The sequence below is a fragment of the Quercus robur genome, chromosome 11 (genome assembly GCF_932294415.1).
Source record: "Quercus robur chromosome 11, dhQueRobu3.1, whole genome shotgun sequence".
Classification (NCBI taxonomy): Eukaryota; Viridiplantae; Streptophyta; class Magnoliopsida; order Fagales; family Fagaceae; genus Quercus; species Quercus robur.
Genome location: NC_065544.1, coordinates 51,774,757 through 51,798,772, shown reverse-complemented (window position 1 = coordinate 51,798,772; position 24,016 = coordinate 51,774,757). Strand labels below are relative to the sequence as shown.

Here is a 24,016-nt window from a genome sequence, read left to right as displayed (position 1 = left end):
TATATGTAAATGACTTGTACAAACCCAACAAGACGAGTAGTTTTATGTGAATTTCCCACCAAAAATGCCTTTTTGGTAGCTTCCGTCCTTTTACTGGTAGTTCAATAAATGATAAATAACAAGATAAATGGACATAATCAAAAATACAAATTTATACTCATAAATTTGACTGAAATTCATTTAAGTTATTGAACTTTTATTTTTATTCAATTAGTTTTTCTAAGTTTCTAATTTTTAAAAGATTCGGTATTTTTAAAGTAAAACTCACCACTTTCTTTTTACTGTTTATAGTCAACCACTTCAATTAGTTGCAACAATAGTTGTAAATCAAAGTTATAAATTTGGTTTCATTTCACTCTAAAATCTTACTCCAAAAAATGAAAGAAAAAGGAAATGATGAGAAGAGAAGAGAAATTTAAAAGAGGATCAGGGTGATGAATGTGCGTGATGCTTTACCTTGAGAGAAATGCTTTTGCAGTCTTGTTTGTTTAGAAGATCTGTGGAGATGGCCTTCAGTAAAACTTTTTTAGTTTGTCTTTATTTAAATCAGACTATTATATCTGCTTCCAGTTTGTTTACCACACCATTCCAAGAAACAAGATGAAATGATGTAATAAAAGTAGGAGAATGAAAAGTCTTCAAGAAAGGACTTTGAAAAGCTAGCCATTTACGAGGAGTAGGAAAATTCTTGGAAGCTTTCGTCTTTTTCAAATGCCCCTAACATCTATACTTATTTACAGAAGAACCAAATTGTTTTAGCCAATAGTTATGCTGTTTCCACGAAATTTCCACCAACTTTAGTGGAAATCTCGCGCGTCTTCAGTTGTTCAAATGACATAGCAAATTACTCCGACCTTTGTTTACTTTTCTGACAATGCATAGGCTATAGAGTACCGTCCATTTTTTCTTGGTGGATTGATAAATGCATAATGTCAATATTATGGGTCTGTTTGGATACAGTTTATTTTGTTAAAAATTGAAAACTGAAAACACGATAGTAAAATAATATTTAAATATATAAATAGTACCATGAGACCCATTTTTAATGAAAAATTGTTGAAAAGTGAAGTTTAATAGTGCCGTGAGATCCATTTTTAATGAAAAATTGCTGAAAAGTGAAGTTTGTAAGTCTCATGAACAGTGCATGTGACCCACTGATATGTACTGTTCAAGGAACAAAAGTCAACAACTGTGGCTAAAAAAAAAAGAGGAAAACGCTGAAAAGTGAAAACGCAGACGCACAAACGTGAATCCAAACACTCACTATATTTATTAGATAAATTCCATGAATATAACTTGATGTTTGGATTGCTGTTAACCATATTCAAAACTTTCTAAAACTAATTAATTTTGTCTCAAACATCAAATTAGTCCTTAAATAATGTTGTGAAAAATGACTAACTGACCTATTAGTATTTAGAGACTCAATATGATTTAAGCATCAAATTAATTAGTTTAAAAAAGTCTTGGGTCTAGTTGGTAGTAACCTAAACCTCAGGATATGTTAATAAAATTTATAATATTTATGGCTATTGACAACTTTATATTTGATGTAGAATAGACAGCATAGGCCTTCTTGGAGTAGCAAAGGTGTCGGAAGTCATAGCGCAAGACCAATGAGGGTGTCAGTAGAGGCCATTGAGGCAATATTGTCAGAATTACATGGAATTTAACAAGTTGAAGGGAAATGTCATTCGAATTTAGACTCGAGTTCAAGTGTCGCCTAAATTTAGGCAAATTCCTTGAGACAATATTTGCATAGGATATCCTTTCTACCTAATACTTTGGAAAATACTAGTATTTGCTATTTGGGACGTCTCTTAGAGACAATATTTTCAATTTTCACAATTATTTCTATTTTCTATTTTTAGCAAAAATTATACGTGATTAGCGTGAATTGGGGTTTCTGGGTGTTTTCTTAGCTGCCATAGGTTTTTTTTTGCTATTTAAACATATTGTATCCTCTAAGGTAGTTCAGTTTTGAGATTTATAAAAAATACAGACTTAGTCCATTTCTCCCTATTGGATTCCAAAACCCTATCCAAGGGACCCCTTGTGGATTTGAAGTCTTTATTCAGAAGCTAATGTGTTTAGTTTCTTTTTCCATTCAGAAAGCAATGTGTTTATTTTCTTATAACTTCCGCGATATCATTATTTGTTGTTTGGGACGAATTTATAAGTTTTTATTTTTTACTTTTTAAATCTTCACTTCTTATATAAATATATTTTAGCACACTTCTAAACTAAATAACTAACTTTTTCTCTTCTTTTTTTTTTTTTTTTTTTTTTTTTTTTTTTTTTTGTTTTGTTGTTGCAAAAAGCTAAATAGGAGGTAGGTTTGGGATGTAGGAGCAAAAGATTGATAAAACGTGAGGAAAGGAGTAGGAAAGGGAGTAAAGTAGTAAATGCATTGAAAAAAGAGACAATAGTGAATGTATATTCTATCTTCCATGAAATTTCCGGATCCAGATCCACTCCATATCCCTTTGAAATGGAGAGGGTCTGTTACATGGTCAGGATTACTTTGAAAATAAATCAATGGCTAAGACATGCCAAATCAATTAAAAATGAATAACTTAACTTTAATAGCAAGTTAATTGTGGTTAAACAAACTAAACCTTAACGATGGAAAAAAAGAAGAAGGGAAAAAACAAAAAAGAGAATGAGAGTCTCTTTCGACCTGGGTGCCTCATCAATCATCTGGGTCGGTCGGCAGAGACATTCAGTGGTGTTCCTCGCCGTGGAGGGGATAAAAATGTATCCATGTCCTTCACAATGTTTAATATTACTACTCGTTCCTTATAATTTTTAATTTTTGTAATTCTTTTAACATATATACATCTTTGAAGGAGGATGCTTTTGTTTTTTGCGATACAACTACTTGATTTAAAAAGTCAAGCTTTGAAGTGTAAAAGATTATGGAAATTGTGTCTTGTGAAAACATAAATTTACCAAGTGTCTTTAATTTTCCAACTGTGGATATGTTTCCTTTTTATGCAACTTAGATTTGTGGGAAATTTGTGAATGTTAAACATAATATGAGAAAATCAGTATCGCTTGCCTTTGCAATTTATAGCCTTTAGTTATTTGGATTAATCAAAATCATATGGGTTTGTGGTTTGACTGTTTGTAAAGGTTGGCAGATCAAATCTGTGCCTGGATTTGCTTTGAATGCCTGCAAAAAGATTTAGGGAGTAGCATGTGTGGGTACTGGGTACCTCCTTCATTTTTCCCTTTTTTGCATCAGTTTTCGTGGCATCCAAACCAATCAAAGATACAAACTTTCCTTCATTTTCAACAACCAAACGAAAACAAGGAACAATACACAGAAAATGAAAAAAAGACAATAAGCAAAGATGACCCGAATCAATTGTCAATTAACGAAATTAATGCATTACAAGCAGAACAATCAAATTCAGGGAAAAAAAAAGAAGTCATTTTGTCTTCCTCTTCTTGTTCTTCATCGACGTCAATGCTTGTGCTGCTTCGTCTTCTTTTTCTAAACTCTGCTCTTCTAATTTTATTACTTCTAGATCTGTTCTTCTTGAAATATCTTGGTGACAAAATCACAATTCACGAAGCTTTTAATTATAAGTTTAACACACTCTCTTGTAAACTTAACCATAGTTTAGATAGAATAATCCTTTTACTTCATAGGGGCATTAGTCAATATCTTTTTAAATGATGTAGCACATCCTAGCTTTTCATTTATTTCAAATCAATCTAGCCATGAAATGGACACTCTCCATTTCAAAGGGAAATGGAGAGGATCCAAATCCGAAATGTCCTTGGGGGCAACTGTTGCAATTATTCGATCTAACACAGTGTCACGTTTTTTCTCTTTTTTTTGGAAAGTAAAGACTACAAACAGTAATTTTTTGACAACGCGTAAAGTAGTACAAACAATAATTCAAGTTTTTCAGAAGAAAAAAACAAATCAGGGAATCACTTTTCTTCTTGATCTGACCACGTGCAATGCAGTACAAACAATAATGCATGTTGGAAGGAACATCGTATTTTTAATTTTTTACAAAAACTCACATCATTTTTTTTTATTATAAAAAATCGAATACCAAGGTATACTTAATTAGGGGAATTGGCCTGTTATATATATATATATATATATATTGTAGGGGCGGGTTTTAGGTTCCGAACCCAAATGATGAATGGGTTAAGGACCAAAAAGTCCCACGCAATAAATTTGTAGAGGGTGGGCTTAAGAGTTAGGCCTCAATGAATCGGGCAACGCGAATAATGGATCAGAGATATTAAGACAGCAAAGAGAGACAAGTTTAAAGAAAGGAAATCCTTCCTCGGCGAGATCCAAGGGGAATGATTCTTAAATATAGTTCCTTTAGACTTGGATACAATCTCAGTTCTTGTTGCTACAGTGTTTTCTTTATAGATTTTCCGATCTCCTCTTCATGGAGGGTCTCTTACATTATATAGTTCCCTTCAGATGATGCTAACCCTCCATTTGTTGATCATCCAGGCCACTACTTGAGTGCAAGTCCCATCAAACACATTTCCAAACCCCTTGTGAGTTGCTACAGCCAAGGCAATTCTGTTAAAGGGTCTTCTCCACATAAATGCAGCTAGGGAGTTTGGTGGGATGCATTAAATGTGGTGGTAGCCACCATTTCTTCAGTCATGTCAGGACTAAACCCCTCCCCGAAGCTCTTTTCTCTACAGTATGACCTCCTCTGGTCACGTGCCACTAGCGTGGCCCTGCTGTCCAAGCGTGTGACCTCCTTAGCACGATAATGGCCTCCTCGGCCATGGGTATGACATGTGGTACAAACACCTTATTAAAATTCTTGTACCCCATATACACACACATATATAGAGTAATTTATTTAAGGCAATCCATGGCTCTTTGAACCCAAATAATTTCAAGGATGAATTTTTAGAAATGATCACTATAGAACTACTAGGAGTTCTTAAAAGTTTTAATTGGAGTATCATTTTATTGGTTTCAATCAAAAGCTTTTCTTTCTTCTTTAAAAAAAAAAAAAACTAGAGGTAGACAAAATACTAAATTTTAGGATAAAACTTACCTACAACAATACCTTAAGTGAAATATATCAGGATATTCAATTAAATTCAAGTACCCTATTATATTCAACTTGAGAAATTTCTTAATTAAACTAGGCAAATGTTTAGACCCTAAATTTTAATTATAGGGCTTAATCAATTATGTCACGGAAAATAAAATTTAAAGAGTGAAAGGAACGGAATTGCAAATATAAAGGAAAGAAAAATGAATGGATTGAAATAAAGAAAAGGGCTAATTGGGGCTTTTTGGCATTGGCTGAGGGAGACCAATAGATAGCACCCAAAAAAACCCTTTGCCTACATTTCCTTCTTTGGTGTTTCAGAGTCCTCCAATGGTGCCTTAACTTGTTCTCATCTTTCTAACTCTCCCAAAGGGTTAATCTCATTATCAAAAAGAGATTACAATTAAATAACCATCATTTTTTCCTTATTTCTTTCCAAATGACAATTATTTAGCCTGGGCATAAATTCGATTAGCTTTGGCCATAACCAAGCAATACAGACTCAAAAGTGCTAATAAGTTCTCTACCAATTTTGTATGATAATGTTTTTTTACCTTCAAATATCTTGTAAATAAAACATAATAGTTTTTTGGCGTGAATAAAACATAATAGTTCAATGTCATATTACCAGTGACTTTTATGAATAAGTAAACTTGTTATATATTTTTCACTCATTCTAAATCACAGCAACAACCTATAGCCAATGGCAAAATGTACATGCCAACTTCAAAGTTTCAAATCCAGTATCATAACAAAAGCAATTATGTAAAATATGATTTGACCATATGTCTATTCCATTTTTGAGACTTTAGTGCTTTATCTCACTTCCATGAACTTACAGATAAATGTAATCACTATTCTACTTACAAATGTGCTATTAAACAATTAGGGAAGAAATACATCAAAACAAAGAACCATAAACTTTGCTCCATACAGTTTGGAGTCTAAAGAAAATTTGCTTGCCTGGCCTCTGCTCTGTTGTCCAAAACAATTGATTGAATGAAATAATTATGCCAAGCCTTCATGATGCTGAATAGAAACCATCAGTCCCAAAAATACTTTATATTCTACTAATTATGATATCTCATGTGTTTTATTTTTATTTTAATTATTTTATAAGAAAAATAAAATAAATACATAACAAATTGTGTAGTGAAATATAAAGTGAACTAGAAAAAGTGGTTTTGTATTCCATAACACCACCATAGGAAATAAAGACAAACACAAATTATCTTCCACTTCCTGCCATTTATATATAAGAAAGGATAATCATCCATGATCGCAAAAGCCAAAACATACATGCTAATTGGCCACCATTTATTTCAAAGTGCTTAGCAATACATACATACATACATATATATATATATATATATATATATATTCAAGAATATTCTTAGGCTAATATGGTCAGATGACTCAGACTGTCACTAAACGTTAGTATATATCATTATATTTGGAATGGAGTGAGATGGGGGAGAGAAGAAAGGGAGGGGAAGAGTGCTGACATATACTAATATTTTAAACATACCTTAAAACAATTTGATTGGCACAAGGTTCAAAGCTGTTTTCTTACTGGTAGTAAGGCTTAGACCAGCTCCCTCTTCCATGTTGATATCTTCCTCTTTCATCCCATTAGGTAATTTCCAATTGAAACAATATAAAATATTTGCAAGTGCAAGCTCAATTGTTGTTGTTGCCATATATATCCCAGGACAACCTCTTCGACCAGATCCAAATGTCAATAATTCAAAATTTTGACCTTTATAATCAATGGAGTTATCCATGAACCTTTCTGGGATGAATTCTTCTGGGTTCTCCCAGTATTTAGGATCTCGTCCTATTGCCCAAGCATTAACTTGTACTAACATTTTTGGGTAAATGTCATAACCATTGATCTTAAAGTGTGACATGGTTTCTCTTGGAAGAAGTAGAGTTGCTGGAGGATGCAATCTAAAAGTTTCTTTAACTATCATCTTCAGATAATGAAGGTGGTTAGTGTCGCTTTCAGTGACTTTCCCTTTATTTCCAATGAAATTTCTAACTTCATCTTGTGCTTTTTTCATCAATCTAGGGTTCTTAGCAAGCTCTGCCATCGCCCATATCATGGTAATTGCACCAGTGTCAACTCCACCTAAAAATATATTCTGATAAACAAAAATAGTAACAGGTAAGTAGATGAACATGGGCTAATTTGATAACTGATAAGGTAAGTAAAGTTAAAAAAAAAAAAAAAAAGGGATTAGTAAAAGATTGGCAGCTTACCAAGAGGACTGCCTTAATGTTATGTTTTGTGAACCGAGCAGCATCGCTAGACTCAGGTTGCTCCCTTTCAATTCTCAGTAGCACATCGATAATGTCTTCATGCTCTGGTTGTGTCCTCTCAGGATCAAGATGGAGATCAATGACCTGTTGGAATAAAGTATCCAACTCATGAAAAACCCTTTCAAGCCTTTTAAATCGACCAGATAAAGTGTCTATAATCCATCCCACGAAGGGCAAGAATTCAGATGCATTGTAGCTTCCTATCAGGGACTCTACCTCATGAACCACTACTTGAAACCTTTCATTGTCTAAACCACTCCCGCGGAAACTCTTACCAAAACCAATCCTAAAGGTTATACTTGCAGTGAGGGCAAACAGCTTCTCAGAAAGATCAATAGGGGTTGCAGAAGATGCATACTGAGATATAGAATCGACAAACAAAGCAACTTCTTCTTCCCTAATGAACTGATAGGACTGCACCCTCTTCACGCTAAAAAGCTCAAGAACACATATTTTCCTTATCTCTCTCCAGTAATCACTATAAGGTGAAAAAGCCATGTCCCTATAATTGTTGGAAAAAACTTTAGAGCAAGCTAAGGGAGGTCTACTACAACAGGCAAGATCATGAACTTTTAAGACTTCTCTTGCAGCATCAGCAGAAGATATTATGATAGTTGTTATGCCACTGAGTTGAAGGAGCATCACAGAGCCATATTTCTTGGAGAGTTGCCACATAGATTGGTGAGGTAACACACCAAGTTGGTGTAAGTTACCTATAATAGGGAGCTTAGGAGGGCTTGGTGGAAGGTTCTTTGAACTCCGCTCATCCATCTTTTTTTTCATGAGCAACAGAAGAGGGAGAACAAGGAGAAGAGGAAGCCACAAAGGTATGGTATCAACAGCCATTGAAGCTATATCTTTTATGTCAAGTTAGTAAGTATCCTCTAATATTGTTCACCTATAAATAGCCTGAGATACTAGAATGAGCAAAAATCTAACTCCAAAAAATCAAAGAAAATGGAAAAGATGAGAAGAGAAGAGAAATTGAAAAGAGGCTTACCTTGAGAGAATTGCAATGGTAGGGATGAGTGAAGATACTGACGTTTGCTGGTCTCTAGTTCACCTTGAGAGAATTGCTTTTGCAGTCTTGTTCTTTTAGAAGATCTGTGGAGATGGCCTTCAGTAAAACCTTTTGAGTTTTTCTTTGTTTAATCAGACTATTATATATATCTGCTTCCGGTTTGTTTACCACACCATTCCAAGAAACAAGATGAAATGATGTAATAAAAGTAGGAGAATGAAAAGTCTCCAAGAAAGGACTTTGAAAAGCTAGCCATTTACGTGGTAGGAAAATTCTTGGAAGCTTTTGTCTTTTTCAAATGCCCCTAACATCTATATTTATTTTACAAAATAACCAAATTGATTTAGCCAATTGTTATGCTGTTTCCACCAAATTTCCACCAACTTTAGTAGAAATCTCGCGCGTTGTTCAAGAAGATAAAAAGTGAGAAAATGACATAGCAAATTACTCTGAGCTTAGTTTACTTTTCTGACAATGCATAGGCCATAGAGTACCGTCCATTTCTTGGTGGACAGATAAACGCAGAATGCCAATATTATTAATCAGATAAATTCCATGAACATAACTTGATGTTTGGGTTGCTGTTAGCCATATTCAAAACTTTCTAAAACTAATTAATTCTGTCTCTAACATCAAATTAGTCCTTAAATAATGTTGTGAAAAATGACTAACTGACTTATTAGTATTTAGAGACTCGGTAAGATTTAAGCATCAAATTAATTAATTTAAAAAAGTTTTGAGTCTAGTTGGCATTAACCTAAACCTTAGGGTATGTTAATAAAATTTACAATACTTATGACTATTGACAACTTTATATTTGATGTAGAACAAATAGCACAGGCCATCCTGAAGTAGAAGGGTGTCGGAAGTCACAGTGCAAGATCAATGAGGGTGCCAGTAGAAGCTATCGAGGCAATGTTGTTAGAATTGCATGGAATTTCGCAGATTGGAGGAAAACAACATTCTGATTTAGACTCAAGTTCAAGCGTTGCCTAAATTTAGGCAAATTCCTTCAAGAAAATATTTGCATAGGATATCCTTTCTACCTAATACTCTGGAAAATACCAATATTTGCAATTTGGGATATCTCTTAGAGACAGTATTTTCAATTTCCGCAATTATTTCATTTTTTTTTTCTATTTTTGGCAAAAATTGCACATGATTAGCACAAATTAAGGTTTCTTGGTGTTTTTCAAGCTGCCATAGGTTTTCTTTTTTGCTATTTAAACATATTGTAGCCTCCAAAGCAATTCAGTTTTGAGATTTATAAAAAAATACAGACTTTGTTCATTTCTCTCTGGTGGATTCTAGAACCCTATCCAAGGGACCCCTTGTAGATTTGAGGTTTTTATTTAGAAGCTAACATTTTAGTTTCTTTTTCCATTCAGAAAGCAATGTGTTTATTTTTTTTATAACTTCCGCGACATTATTATTTGTTGTTAGGGACAAATTTATAAGTTTTTTCTTTCTTTTTTTTACTTTAAAAATCTTTACTTCTTATATAAATATATTTTAGCACACTTTTAATGTAACACCCCATAATTTTGATACCAATTTAATAACTATGCGTAAATTATAAGGGAGGCCTACAATTAAATGGATTAAATTGATTTGGGCCTAAGATATTAAAAATAAGATATATACTATGGGATATGAAACCCAAATGAGGTGGCATAAGTAAATATATGGGCCTTGATAATCCTAGCCTTTTACGTTTTAAGTTACACGTGTATGTACATAAGAAGTTCCTTTAGTTTTCAGCTGCAACACATGAGTGAGCTACTTCTGTTCTTCACAACGGCTGTGCACAAGTAGTTCAGGTATGGTTTGTCTTGCTCTAAATTTACGAAGTTTGAATAGTTAATACTAGCAATTGTCATCAACCTAGACTATCATTATACTAATAGAAAAGGGCTCCTATAATTGTATTATATTAGATAAGGATGGTCAATATGTCAGGAAAGGGCCATAGGCTTTGAATTTGTGCCTAATAGAGTAATAGGCTTGGACTTATCAATTTAAGCTTGTCACCATGTGAAAGTTTATATATAATTGTTTATAGTCTCACTCTTTTCACCGCCATTGTCATTGTCCAAATAAGTGTTATATAGCCATATGGTCCAGGCTTTGAAATTGATTACGTATGAATAGTATGTATAGCCATATGGTCCTCCATTGGCTCTAAGATTGATTTGGTAGAACTATATTATGTGGCTTCTACTTTTGAGTAATAGATATAAATATTAGGTTGATCAAATAGGTTTATATATCATGTGGCTTCTAAGGAATAGTAGAATATATGATGGATAGACCTATAGTGAATTGCTAGAGTTTTGTAGAGTTGCAGTACAATCATGCTTATTATTGGATAGTAAATATATGTGAAATAGAACAATTAGATTAAAGCTGAAAGTGAACTGGAGAGTTACGTAAATAAATGTAAAATTTTGTAAATATCAGTGTTGTCTAAGATTATATTGTCTAAGTATGAAAACAAATTTTAGTAGGAAATTCGTGTATTGATAGACCTATTATTGGTGTTGCTAGGTTCTAATTCTACTGATTCATTGTGACTCAAGGGTGATTGATTCCTTTTATTTTGCAACTAAGAGGTAAGTGGTGTTTATTAATTTTGGGGGTTTTCCCAAAACAGTGTTGGTTATTAAACTATTTTATATCAAAGGAATATGTTGTTATTCTATACATATAAATGGATATTTTATAATTTCTTGATGTGCACATTAATTATTCATTTTATGAAAAACTTGTGGGACAACCTAAATTTATTTAAATTTGTATGTGTGAATATATTCTTATATTTTTGAGAATTATGAATGGATTATTTTTGTGAGCGTCTTGAATGGGTTATTTATGCGAGCATCTTGAATATGTTTTGAAAACTTATGGCAAGTCGTGATTAAAAGTTTAATATTGTATTAGTCCTTAGTAAGGGACAATCATACTGCAGTTAGTTCTTAGCAAGGGACGGTCCCAGAAAAAGGGATAGTGCACATTTGATAGCTCCTTAACAAGAGAGTATACTATTGAGAATCCAAAAAGGAAGCTCCTTAGCAGGGGAGTGCACATTTAGGTTCCAAATGAGCCATTCTTAAGAAAGGGGATGAAAAGGAGGTTCCAGTCTCAAAAAGGGGACAATAGAACCCTATCAACGGGGAGTAAACGTTGACAACGAGAAAAGCCTAGGAAATTGTTTATGTGATGGTATTAATATATATATATATATATATATATTATGATGGCTCACAATATAAAGATTTTAATTTTTTTTTAAATTTTTTTATATATATGAAGTATTTGATGATAAATAGTGATGAGTTACAAGTTATGAAATTGTTGTAAGAATTATTTATTTGAAAGGTTTGTTCCCACACCCCAATGTTAGTGAATTCCACGCTATTATTAATAGATAGCACTGAAACTACAATGCTTTTGGTTTATTCAACTGGCACTATAGCTATAATGCCTAAATTTTTTTTTTTTTTTTTTTTTTTTTTCTTTTTTCCTAGTAATCGGTTTGTATTTTTTTTTTCTTTGAAATATTTATGTAAGCTGGCATATATATTGTTATACTGACACAAAAAATTTCATAATATTTTCACAATTATTGACGTGTCAATTTCTTATAAGTCGAAATAAAATAATAAAATATGAGACTATGACTAACCACAACTGAAAATAAATGTTTTGAGAAAATGTTACAACACTTATTATTATCACAATATTTTCATAATTGTTGAGATCTCAGTTTCTTATAAATTAAATAAAAAAAATGCTAAGTCCACAACATTTTAACATTAATTTCTACCGTGCCTAAAGTTTTTTTTTTTCCCAGTAATCGGTTTGTTTTTTTTGTTTTTTGTTTTTTGTTTTTGTTTTTGTTTTAAATATTTATGTAAGCTGGTATATATATTGTTATACCGACACAACAAATTTCACAATATTTTTACAAATATTGAAGTATCGATTTCTTACAAGTAGAAATAAAATAATAAAATATGAGACTGTGACCAACCACAATTGAAAATAAATGTTTTGAGAATAATAATAACAATGTTATTAGTTTAAAACCAATAATAACTTGTCATTTATAATTTGCTCTAAAAATGTTATGAATGTAGAATTTCTCTCAAATAAAATAAAAAATATATATATTCGGATCCTAAAAATAAAGATATTGTGAAAATATTGTGATATTTTGTTTTATTCTTAGACTTCTTTTTTAATATAGTCAAATTGGGTGAGCCAAAATTCATGGTTTCATATACAAAATCTATATTAATTTTCTCACTACTAGGGGCAGCACGTGCAGCCAACACTAGTTATATATACATAAGGGAAAATACTAATGCACATAAGTTGTTGCATATATATATACACATATACATTAGCCTTATCACACGCTTTGCGCATGAGATGTGACTTTTTATTTTTATTTTTATTTTTAAATTTTTTTATCTAGTGTCATTTTTTTTATTAAATTTTTTGGATAAGTTTGTTTTGAAAACATAGATTTGTAAGAGAATGTTCTATTTTGTAGGCATTTTAAATGGAGTTGGAGATATATTTTTACTGAGTTGTCCTCAAGTTTTTTCCCAACCTAAGGTTTATGATTATTTTTGAATTACATAAAAGTCTAATTCAAAAAGGGAACCCTCTTATAAATGGTAAAGATATTAATGCAGGACAAGGACGCTCAAGGTTTTAGGGAGTTGAATATTGCAGTTGTATCAACTGAAAAATATCCCATGGATCGCAAACTAGAAATCTTGGATGCCCTGTTGCTGTAAGTTTCTACCTCTCTGCAAAATTCTAAGAGGCTACATCTTATCAAAGAGGTAACCCATGGCCTTCTAAATGTAACACTCGCAGGGATGCTAGATTTTACACATCAAAGCAGAAGAAACCGAACTTTGATTGATCTGAGGTACATTTTCTGTTTCATCTTGTTAGGCATAATTAAATTTTATTGATGACATTGTCAAATATTCCTAACTAATACAATATATATATATACATATATATATATATATATATATATATAGACACACACATAGAGGCTGTTACTAGTAGTAACAGTTTGAATGTTTTTTGTGTGTTTTATGTGAATGAAATGGTTGTGAGATGGTAATTTGGCTAATTATTGTGTTAAAAATTCTGATGGTTTGTTAACTGTAACAATACTGAGGTATGGAACCTTTGGGATAGAGGCATAGAGCACATTGGTCAAAGAGCTTTTTGTTCAAATTTAGTAGGAATCACCTAGACAAGAATAAACAAGTGGGCACACTTGGAAATCTGGATTTGATTTGGGCCAAAAGGGGAAAGGGGAGATTTGAACTAATGACCTTTAAATTCAAGGTGTTGCAATAATGTTGCTTGATAATCATAAAATAATGAGATGGCATGAATTAGAAAATGCTCTAAGAATTATAACCATATGATGTGGTCTTTCTGTTTCATTTTAAGTGTTTTTATTTTGAACAAAAACAGTGATATGAGCTGGGCATGTTTTGTTCACAGAATACACACCATTTGATTTGGTTTCATTTTTTCCTTAGTTGATTTTTTTATATAGAACACGCACATATATAGACAAGTTTGCATAATATGCAAATAAAGTATTATATGAAGCACATGTAAGTCAAATGGATACAAAATACTCAAGACATAATAATAAACAAAATATAATATAGGCAAATAAAAGACTAATCTTATAATAGCTAATGGACCCAAGAAAATGGACAATGGATTAATAGGCATTGTTTGCCTTTGGCTTAGATGCGCCCTTATCATTTTTGCACTATGTTTGATGTGGTTATTTAATTGGTATGATTAGTTGATTGATGTTGCTTTTTATTTGAAAATTTAAATTTAGCAACATGTTTCTAGTGTAAACTATGGTAAATAGAGTACATTTATAATTTATTTCTTATTAGATTAGAACTAACCGTGTAGTAGTATCAATGCAGTCAACTATTGACACATTATAGTGATTTGATTTTGAGACTCTTGTGATAATCACAAACTTATTACCACCATTGACAAATTGAATTAAATTGGAACATTAATTTTCGATGCTATTAGTTCTTTGTTGATCATTGTATGATATGTTTGAGTTTTCCTTGTTTTTTTCTTTTTTTCCTTGCATTAAATTTAGCAGTACCTTTTTTTAATAATGTTTTTTGTCAACAGGAAATAGACTAGAGTTCTTGCTTATGCAAGGGTTGCTATTTTCAGAATGGCTATTATATGCATGTGAGACAAAGGCTGGTTCTCCTGATCGGGATTGTGTAATTATATAGATCTAGGATAATCTTGTGACCCTTTTAGAGTAATATTTTAGGGACTTGAGGACTTAGAAAGAAAAGGAAAGGGCTACCCTTCCTTTGGTAATTTTTTTATTATTTTCTTGTTCCTTGAACTATTTAAGTTTACTCAATAAAAAATAAAAAAATAAAAAAAAATAAAAAAAAGAAAAGAAAAGAGGAAAATGACTTGAACTTTCTGGTTTATATAGAATCATTTTTTTATATTAATATCCAAGATGAAACTTAAAATTGGGATAATGTTGAGTTGTCTATTTGTATTTTTTTTTTTCATGAGAAAAGGTTTTTAAACCACTAGTCGCTAACTCGTGCGATGCACGGGATTGTTAAACAAAATTTATACACATTCACTTTTATTGGTACAATCATTTGAAAATAATTCTAACTAATACCCAAATGTAAGAGACACATTGACTTACTATTTAAAGTAGCCTTCTGAAGAATTTACACATATTGTGCAACTGAGCCTTAAATTTCTCATCAATAATAAAAACATGGAAATTCAAAACATGGAAAGAAAATAAAAATTACAACAATTAATTCCATTATTTTTCGTGCTATACTTTGTAATTGTACGGAATTAAGTCAACTCAATTTAAGTAGTTGTAATATAAATTGGCTTCTACTATTCTCTATTTTATAGAGATATGAACATATTGGATTCCTCAAACAATTACCGGTATTGCAATAAAATGATTTATTATTGAAAATAAGAAACAAAGAAAATCTGTCTATAGCTTAAGAAACACAATATAATAAAATTAAAGCGATAAAATTTTCGGAGGACAAAATATTAACAAAATTGATTCAAAAGGGTCTAAAAAGCACACAAAATCAATTCAAAAAACAAAAATATGAGACAAAGTAATTACTTTCCGCTACCAATGAAATCGTCTTTTGTATTGCTGTTCCAAACTGCAACACTTATCTCTCTAAGGCCTTCAATTAACGAAAACACAAACTTTTCTTGGAAAACCGGAGTATTATGACCATCTATACACACACACAAAAAAAACAAAATCAGCATAACTCACTATAACTCTATAAAAACCTCAAAAATATAAAGAAAAATTAAAGGGGTTGAATTTGATATTTACGTTTGGAGAGAGAGAGTATGCAGAAATTGTGGTTTTATATTTCTTAACTTGAGAGAGGGGTAAGATTGCTAGGGTTTTGAGGATAAGGTTGCTAGGGTTTTGAGGTGTTATAATGTTTTTGTTTTTATTTTTTATTTTTTAAATATTATGCTGACGTGGAAAATTATGGTGCCAGCAGAGGCTTCGGTTTTATATATATATATAGATTAGGTGATACAAGCCTTCATTGAAATGTACTGGATATATACTCTCTTTATATAGACGTTTGTTAATATGTTTGCATGGTTTGAGCACTACGTATTGCATGTCAAGGCACTAGTACATACATTTCTGAGTCCAAAATCTGTCTGTACTTCTGTATACATCCACTCTTTTATAGTGACATGTATCACAATTGAATGTATGAACTCCATTTCCCTCTGTAGCATAGACAGTGGCAAACTGAACATACTAGGCCCCGTCATCTCCTACACTTCTTATTAGTTTCTCTTCCATCTCTCATACGTACAGATCAACCATACATGCATAGTGGTCTATTTCATGCAACACATTAAACTCCTCTCATGGAATGGAAAATCCTCTTGCCCTGCTTTTACTAATCCAGAGCGAGAACATGCTGGTTTGGTACTCATTCAGTGCTTCTTAAGGTTTAAGAATTGTGCAAGTTGACCATTATGCCAAAATTCCGTTAATCTTTGAATTGAAAATCAAGTTTTGAAGATCTTGACCTTGCCAATGAGCTGAGGGACAGATCTTGACCTTGCTGCTGCTACCATGTATATATGGTGCGTCCAACACCAACGACATCTATGTCGATTTGCCGGCCTCCTTTATGCTTCCCATTCAGCTCTCCAGACTTTAATTTACCAAGAAGTTTTGTTTATGGTGGTTTGTTATAGGGAAAAATGGAAAAATATCCCATGGGGTTTAGGTCAGTTGCAAATTGACATATATGGTATTAATTTTGCGTTATTGATTTCTAAAGTTTAAAAATTTTCCAAATGGACCTATTCATCTCAATTCCGTTAGCTATAATTTACAAAAAAATTGTCATGTGTCGTGCATGTATTATTTTTTAAATACATCTTTTTTTTTTAATAGTAAAATGTTCATAGCCTGGAATATCATGTGACAAATTTTGTTAGTTAAAGTTAATAAAATTTAAGACGTAAGGGTCAATTTGAACAATTCTTAAAGCTCAAGGGTTAATAATACAAAATTGATAGTATACTGACCCAAACCCCATGCGGTTTTTTTGCATTTTGGCATTAATTTTATATATATTTTCTATTAACATCCCAAAACATTAATCTCCTAGCACTCTCACTTCCATCCATTCGTTGTCCTTACATTTATCACATGAATGTCAAAGCCATCTCATTAAAGATGAAATGTCTTTACCTCACTCCACCACTTGTCTTGCTTCCATCCCACAGATTTTTCTAACTTGAAAATGGAACAAGACAAGAATGAGATAGGAGCTATTCTAGGACCACAATTTTTACCACATCATTTTTCACAATTATTTCATGTGGCAATAATTACCTATCTGTCATTTTTACATGCATCCACCACTTTTTCTCTATTAATAATAGTTTGCTACTTCAAAATTGTGGCACAAAAAGTTATGATCTTAAATTTCCTCACCGAATACCAATGATATCCCACCATGTCTCGTCACATTGCTATCACTACTTGCTTGTTCCATTTGTATTTGTTTTCTGTTCTTGGTCAAACATTATCTTATTCTTCGCCACACAATCCAAAAGGCTCTTAGATCCAAAAGGTTCCTTCACAATGCATCCAAAATCCTTTCATTCATCACAATGCTAAATCCAATCCTGCCCCACTCTTTACGAAAAAAAAAAGTGCCTAAAGTATCATGGAAGTAGATGAAGATATCGTGATTGTGGGTGCTGGAATTGCTGGCCTCACAACATCCTTAGGACTTCACAAGTACCTAATCTTCTCTCTCTCTCTCTCTCTCTCTCTCTCTCTCTCTCTCATTTTGTGTGTTTGTAATGCATGTGTCTTTGCAGTTTGGACTTTGCACTATTAACATGATCATAAAAATGATGGGAATGTTTTGAAGGTTGGGAATCCGAAGCCTAGTATTGGAATCCTCAGATGAGTTGAGGACTGCAGGGTATGCCTTGACACTATGGACCAATGCATGGAAGGCCTTAGATGCTGTTGGCATTGGCGATTCCCTCCGTCTTCAACATGAACTCCTTGATGGGTAACTACAAATCATTCTCTCTACATCATAGTAGTTGACAAGTGGCTCCTGCAATTATTTAATTATACTAGTATATAGCCAGCCAACATATGCCCTATCCTGTTCTAGGACATATGAAAGAGCTTTTAACTTTAAAAGCTAGAAGCTCTTTCATTTGACCCAAACAAAAAAATTGTTTGTTAACCAGTTAAAAAACCTTTACAATTCACCATATTTTTATTTGAGGGATACAATTTACCATTAATGCTTTATAAATCTAAAATTTTAAAGCACGTAGTTTGCCAAACACCCAAAACATTAAAGAACTTTTTAGTTATGAGAGCTATACTATTACAATTTCACAATTAAATTGATGCGTCACAAATTACAACACATTCATTGTTAAATTGGTTTGTAAATGTGGTAGTAGTTATATCATTTTTCAATAAAATAATTTTATGTGTTTAAATTGATATCAATTATATTTTTACACCTTAATTTGTAAGCATTTTGATCAATGAATTACATAATTATATTTGATTTTATTTGACAAAATAACACATTTTATGCTGGCATTGCATACACAAGGCTAAATTCTAGCTTTGGCACTATGTAGGCAAGGATTGAATCAATGTAGTGATGAATTTCATACCATACTATCAACCCCCTAAATCATAAAAGATTTTTTTTTTCAGCTGATTCAGTCTGTTTTGGCCATTTTGGCCAGTAAACATCCGGTTCCATTTCACCTCAAAATATTGCTATATAGACAAAAAATTTGACAGCATTTTTCATACTAATTGAGTGGGCAAACTTTTACTGGTTCTTATTTAGACACACAATTGACATTACTTTTTTACTTATTAGTAACAATTTTCCTCATTAACAATTATCAAATTATTTGTTAGATTTATTTATTTTGTCTCTAATCTTTCACCTTTCACCTTATCTTCATCTTCTCTTCTGGGACCGTTGCTGCTACTTGTTCTTTTCTTTTGTCATTTTATTTCTTTCTTCGTTTTGTTCGTTCCAGCTTTCAAACTTCCAACGAGAGGCATTTCAAACTACGTTTTGCTTCTTTTTGTTTTATCATTTTTTTTGTGTACATAAGATAAGTGTCAAACGAGTAGGACACTACTACTTACTAGGTGTTAGTGCTTCTGTACGATTTCACTGTTTTATTTACCTCTCCCTCACTTGGTGATAAGAATTGACACGTATAATGTTAAAATGTTGGCTTGGTGGTTCCTAAGATCTCATGATAACCATGAGATTGTGAGTTTGAAACTTCTTGCTAATACATTGCGGCCACCTTTAATGGATCATTCCCTGTAATAACCCGGTATGTGTGAGATGGAGGGACTGTACATGCCCAAGAGAATTGTTAGATACTTGAAGAGGTCTAAATACCATTGATTATTCCAAAAAAAAAAAAACAAAAAACAAAAAACAAAAAACAAAAAAAGTATTGACATGTATAATATTTAGTTCTACATGTGTTTTTTGAAAAACTCCATGGATACATTTTTTTTTTTTTTTTTTGAAAGACTTCCATGTATAGTTTTTATTAATTGGATCAATATATACATTTGGTTAAATTGATTGGTAAGGTGTGAACATATAATTAGGCAAGAATATTGGGATGTGGATATGGATATTGGTTTACATTTATTTTAAACTCCTAATAGTTTATATTATGAACTTCAAATTAAATGCAAATGTTCATGAATATATATAATTATATATATATATATATATAGTGATAATCTCAAAATAAAACCAATATTAATCAGAATCAATATATTTCATACTCCGGACCAAATCAGGCCTCAAGCACGTTATTGACTCCCTTGAATCAAACCCCTTGTAATTGTGAGCAATATTATTTAGCTATTAAAAATGCACAATTTCGTAAAACAGAGAAATATTCTGACATTTTTTTTTTTTTTTTTTTTTTTTTTTTTTTTTTTTAACAATTTGTTAATTCAATGATAATTCTAACTGCAGGGATTTGACTGTAGGAATGTGTCTGCCTCTACTCTTTCGGGACTTGAAACTTCAAACACATCATTTAAGGTCAAAGGAAATAAGTAAGTTAGATCACCAATAATAGTAATAGTTTCTCCATAATTTATTTGTCTGTTGTTTCTCATATTCCTACGCACAATATATATATATATATATATATATATATATATTTATATTATTTACTGCTCAAACCAACATCGTATAAGCTTTCATCGGATGCTAAGAAAAACCTCATTTAACACCTTCAAAAAGTCACTTTATCTATTTTAACATACTATTTTACAATTCACCCGACATGGTTACATCCAATCTCTTATTTTTTTTTCATTCAACCAATTACAATAATATAAATTAGCCAAGAGAGATTAGAGAGAAATGATTAAAAAATAAGAGAGAAATTATTTTTGAAAAGTAGCACTTTGCAAAATTTTTGTAAATAGCACAAAAAATGCAAGCCTCTTTTTGGTATTTGGGGTGCTAATTAAAATAGCATTTTTGGTGATTTAGCACACCCAATGTGAATGCTACATCTTTTCTTGTATCCATCTTTTGCAACTTGCAAAACCAAGAAGTTCCTAACTCGTTAAAAAGTATTGTGCAACTTTGTTCTTCTTGTTAGAACACAAGCCTGATGGACCCTAAGCCCATTATACTTACATGTAGTATGTAATTATTCAATATTTTGGGACCATGATAAATGTGTACATCCTCTTCTTATACGACAGTGTGTGTCACTAATTAGAGTCATGGTGAGATCTAGGGAGAACACATTTAGTGTGCACCTAGAGCATTGAGTAATTACACACTTATACACCACTCATTATATGTATATGTATATTTAAAAACAGTCACTTGTATAGCTTTACACACAATTTGATAAATAGAGAATTCATTCTCAATTCAAAAATGGTATAAGAGCCATAACTCTGAACTTCTCGTGTCTTAAGTACAATGGGCTTAAGGTTCATTGGGTTTGTCTTTTAACACTTCAAAGAAACCATTTTACTATTTCTTTTGCGCAAAATGAAATCATGGTATAGTTTTGATTAAAAAAGTAATAATTTAGATGTTTGAACTAACTTGAATAATTGTTGTGTGATGTGCAGTGGAGACCACGAAGTCCGTCGTGTCAAAAGGAATCTGTTGTTGGAAGCCATTGCAAAGGAGCTTCCTAATGCCAATATTAGGTACTTTTCCAAGGTGGTTTCCATAGAGGAGGCAGGCTTCTATAAGCTTGTGCATCTTGCTGATGGAACCACTTATAAAACCAAGGTAAATTCATTCGCATTTTCTTAATGAGAAAGGTGCCACATCTTGATACATTTTTTTTGTACAAAAAACCCAATTATTTAGAAGGTTTAAAAAAAAAAAGAAAAAGGTAGATGGATTTATAGCCAAAAAATTTGTGAAACTCAATACTTAGCTCATGCATTTGTCACCTTCATTATCTCTCTCACAACATGTAGACTCCAAAATTGTAAGATTCACATATTATGAGAAGGAGAATAGATCTATTAAATACTTAGGATACCTTCTAAATTTATATTAAAAAAAGTATTTAAAAGTGCACCATGGATTGTTGGATGGATTTATACCAAAGAGTCGTAATATATCTACTTTACTTTTAAAATAGAATTTATATACTTTTTAATGGTTCCATTAGTTCTACCTAACATATAAGATGGAAGATGAGGTTAGAGGTTCATGACCTATTGGATGCGTTTATAGTATGCTAATAAAATAAATTACTGTTGAATTGAGTAAAAAGTAGATAACAACTACCCAAATGTTTTTCATTCCAATTGCTAAGAGCATTCTTATCAAGGATTGCAAAAAATTTAACATTTACCATCTCAAAACCCATTTTTATAACATATAACACACCATTTTACAACATCCTTTCCATCAAAACTTCTATTTTTTTTAACACTTCATTTAAATATTCTTTCTTTATCATTTTTTATTCTTTTTTATTTTTTCAGTCTCTTTCGCTGACTCTCTATCCTCTATGTCTCTCTTTCACAACCCAGCGCCGCCGTCGGCCATATCCACCCACCATCGCCGCAACCCCCTGTAGGAAGAACAGAAAAAGAAAAAAACCAAAGCATAACCACAACCATCCACCAAAATCACAACCAACCACCAACCAACCACCACAAAAACAACCAGCAAACCCACTAGCAGACCCATCACGCCAAACCAAAACCCATAGGAACCAAAACCCATCACACACACATAAACCCAGGATCGGTGACCCACGACCCACGCCGAACCAAAACCACGACCACAAACCACAGCACAAAAAAAAAAAAAAAAAAAAAAAAAGAAGAAGAAGAAGAAGAAACCTCCATCGCCGAACCTCCACCATGATCATTGGACCATCGGACCCATGACCCATGTCCATCAGACCACAATCGCCGACCACGAATCATCACCGCCACCACCCACGACCATCGAACCATCCAATCGGACTCAAACCCATCAGACCACGACCCTGACCATCGGACCACGCCGAACCATGGTACAGAGAAGAGAGAAGAGGAAGGAGAGAAGTGATAGGAAAGAGAAAGAAAAATAATAAGAAGAAAATAAATGGGCCCCATCTGAATTAAAAAAATAATTTAAGTTTTACAATAGGTGAACAGTGCGGTCTCAAATTTGAGACCGCACTGTTCATCAATTGCAAAAATTTTAACATTTAAAACTTTTGATAAAGGTTGTTTTTTAGAGTTTTGAGTGTCAAATGCCAAATATTTGGCATTTGACACTCTTAATGAGAATGCTCTAAGGCCTTATTGGAGTAAAAAACTGTTTTGATCAAAGGTGTTGATTGGGTGTGATGGAGTAAACTCAGTGGTGGCAAGGTGGTTGGGCTTCAAGAAACCAGCTTCCACAGGGAGAATGTCCATAAGGGGCTCCGTGGATTTCAATTACAGTCATGGGTTTGAGCCCAAGTCCAGGCAATTCTTTGGGAATGGTGTTCGATTTGGTTTTGTTCCTTGCGATGATAACTTTGTTTATTGGTTTTTCACTTGGACTCCATCTAGCCAAGGTGAGCTCTTCACCCAAATTTACATAGTTGTTTTTTACTTTGTTTACTAAAATAAAATAAAGTTCGGAGGCACATAGCACCAATGCAAAAAACAAACAATGCCGATAGTTACTTGGAACATGGTTTTTTTGGGAAGCTGCTTTCTGAAATAGTTGTTCATTTTCTTTTCTTTGTAGAGAAAGAGAGAGAGGATAGCCCAGCTAAAATGAAGCATTTTGTGTTAAGCAAGCTTGGAAAAGTGCCTGATCGAATAAGGGCTGTCATAGAAAACACAGAACTGGATAATTTTATACCATACCCAATAAGGTACAGATATCCTTGGGAACTTCTTTGGAGAAACATAAGTAAAGACAATGTTTGTGTAACTGGTGATGCACTCCACCCCATGACCCCAGACATTGGCCAAGGTGGTTGTGCTGCTCTAGAAGATAGTGTTGTTTTAGCAAGGTGTCTTGCTAAGGCATTATTTGATGAAACAAGTAAGGAATCAAAAGACAAAGATGAAAGAGAATTGGATGAATATAAGAGGATTGAAATGGGGTTGAACAAGTATGCCAAAGAGAGGAAGTGGAGAAGCATTGAACTCATTAGTACAGCTTACATTGTTGGTTTTATCCAGCAAAGTAATGGCAAAATAATGACCTTCTTAAGGGATAAAATTTTGGCTACATTCCTGTCTGGCTTACAGCTGAAGAAGGCTGATTTTGATTGTGGGAAGCTTAGGATTTCTTGAATTCGATCATACATACAAATGCTCTGTAGTACTGTTGCTGTTAAGATACATATGTAGCCAGATGTTTTTTCTTTTGAGAAATTAATAAGTTATATTTGTTTTTTTTTTTAATCAAAATGATAAACAAACTCTTCTTTTGTA

General features: G+C 32.5%; 2 protein-coding genes across 3 annotated transcripts; one reads left to right on the top strand and one right to left on the bottom strand.

Annotated features, from left to right (window-relative positions):
- Window positions 1-6,262: 6,262 nt before the first annotated feature.
- On the bottom strand, window positions 6,263-8,612 carry LOC126706760 (cytochrome P450 71B34-like). Of its 2 annotated transcripts, none has more exons than XM_050406304.1 (3): window positions 8,380-8,612; window positions 7,320-8,277; window positions 6,263-7,201 (listed from the first exon to the last, which is right to left on the bottom strand). In XM_050406304.1, the coding sequence occupies exons 2-3, from the start codon at window positions 8,223-8,225 to the stop codon at window positions 6,587-6,589; spliced, it is 1,521 nt and encodes a 506-aa protein (XP_050262261.1). In that variant the 5' UTR covers window positions 8,226-8,277; window positions 8,380-8,612; the 3' UTR covers window positions 6,263-6,586. The 2 variants fall into 2 exon arrangements, with proteins under 2 accessions (XP_050262261.1, XP_050262260.1); XM_050406303.1 differs by having other exon boundaries at window positions 7,320-8,288; window positions 8,380-8,611.
- An 8,968-nt stretch (window positions 8,613-17,580) lies between these two features.
- LOC126707648 (monooxygenase 2-like) lies at window positions 17,581-24,016 on the top strand. Its single transcript, XM_050407414.1, has 6 exons — window positions 17,581-17,800; window positions 17,937-18,083; window positions 20,084-20,152; window positions 21,197-21,362; window positions 22,914-23,142; window positions 23,319-24,016. Exons 1-6 carry the CDS (start codon window positions 17,727-17,729, stop codon window positions 23,873-23,875), a joined length of 1,242 nt encoding a protein of 413 aa, XP_050263371.1. The 5' UTR covers window positions 17,581-17,726; the 3' UTR covers window positions 23,876-24,016.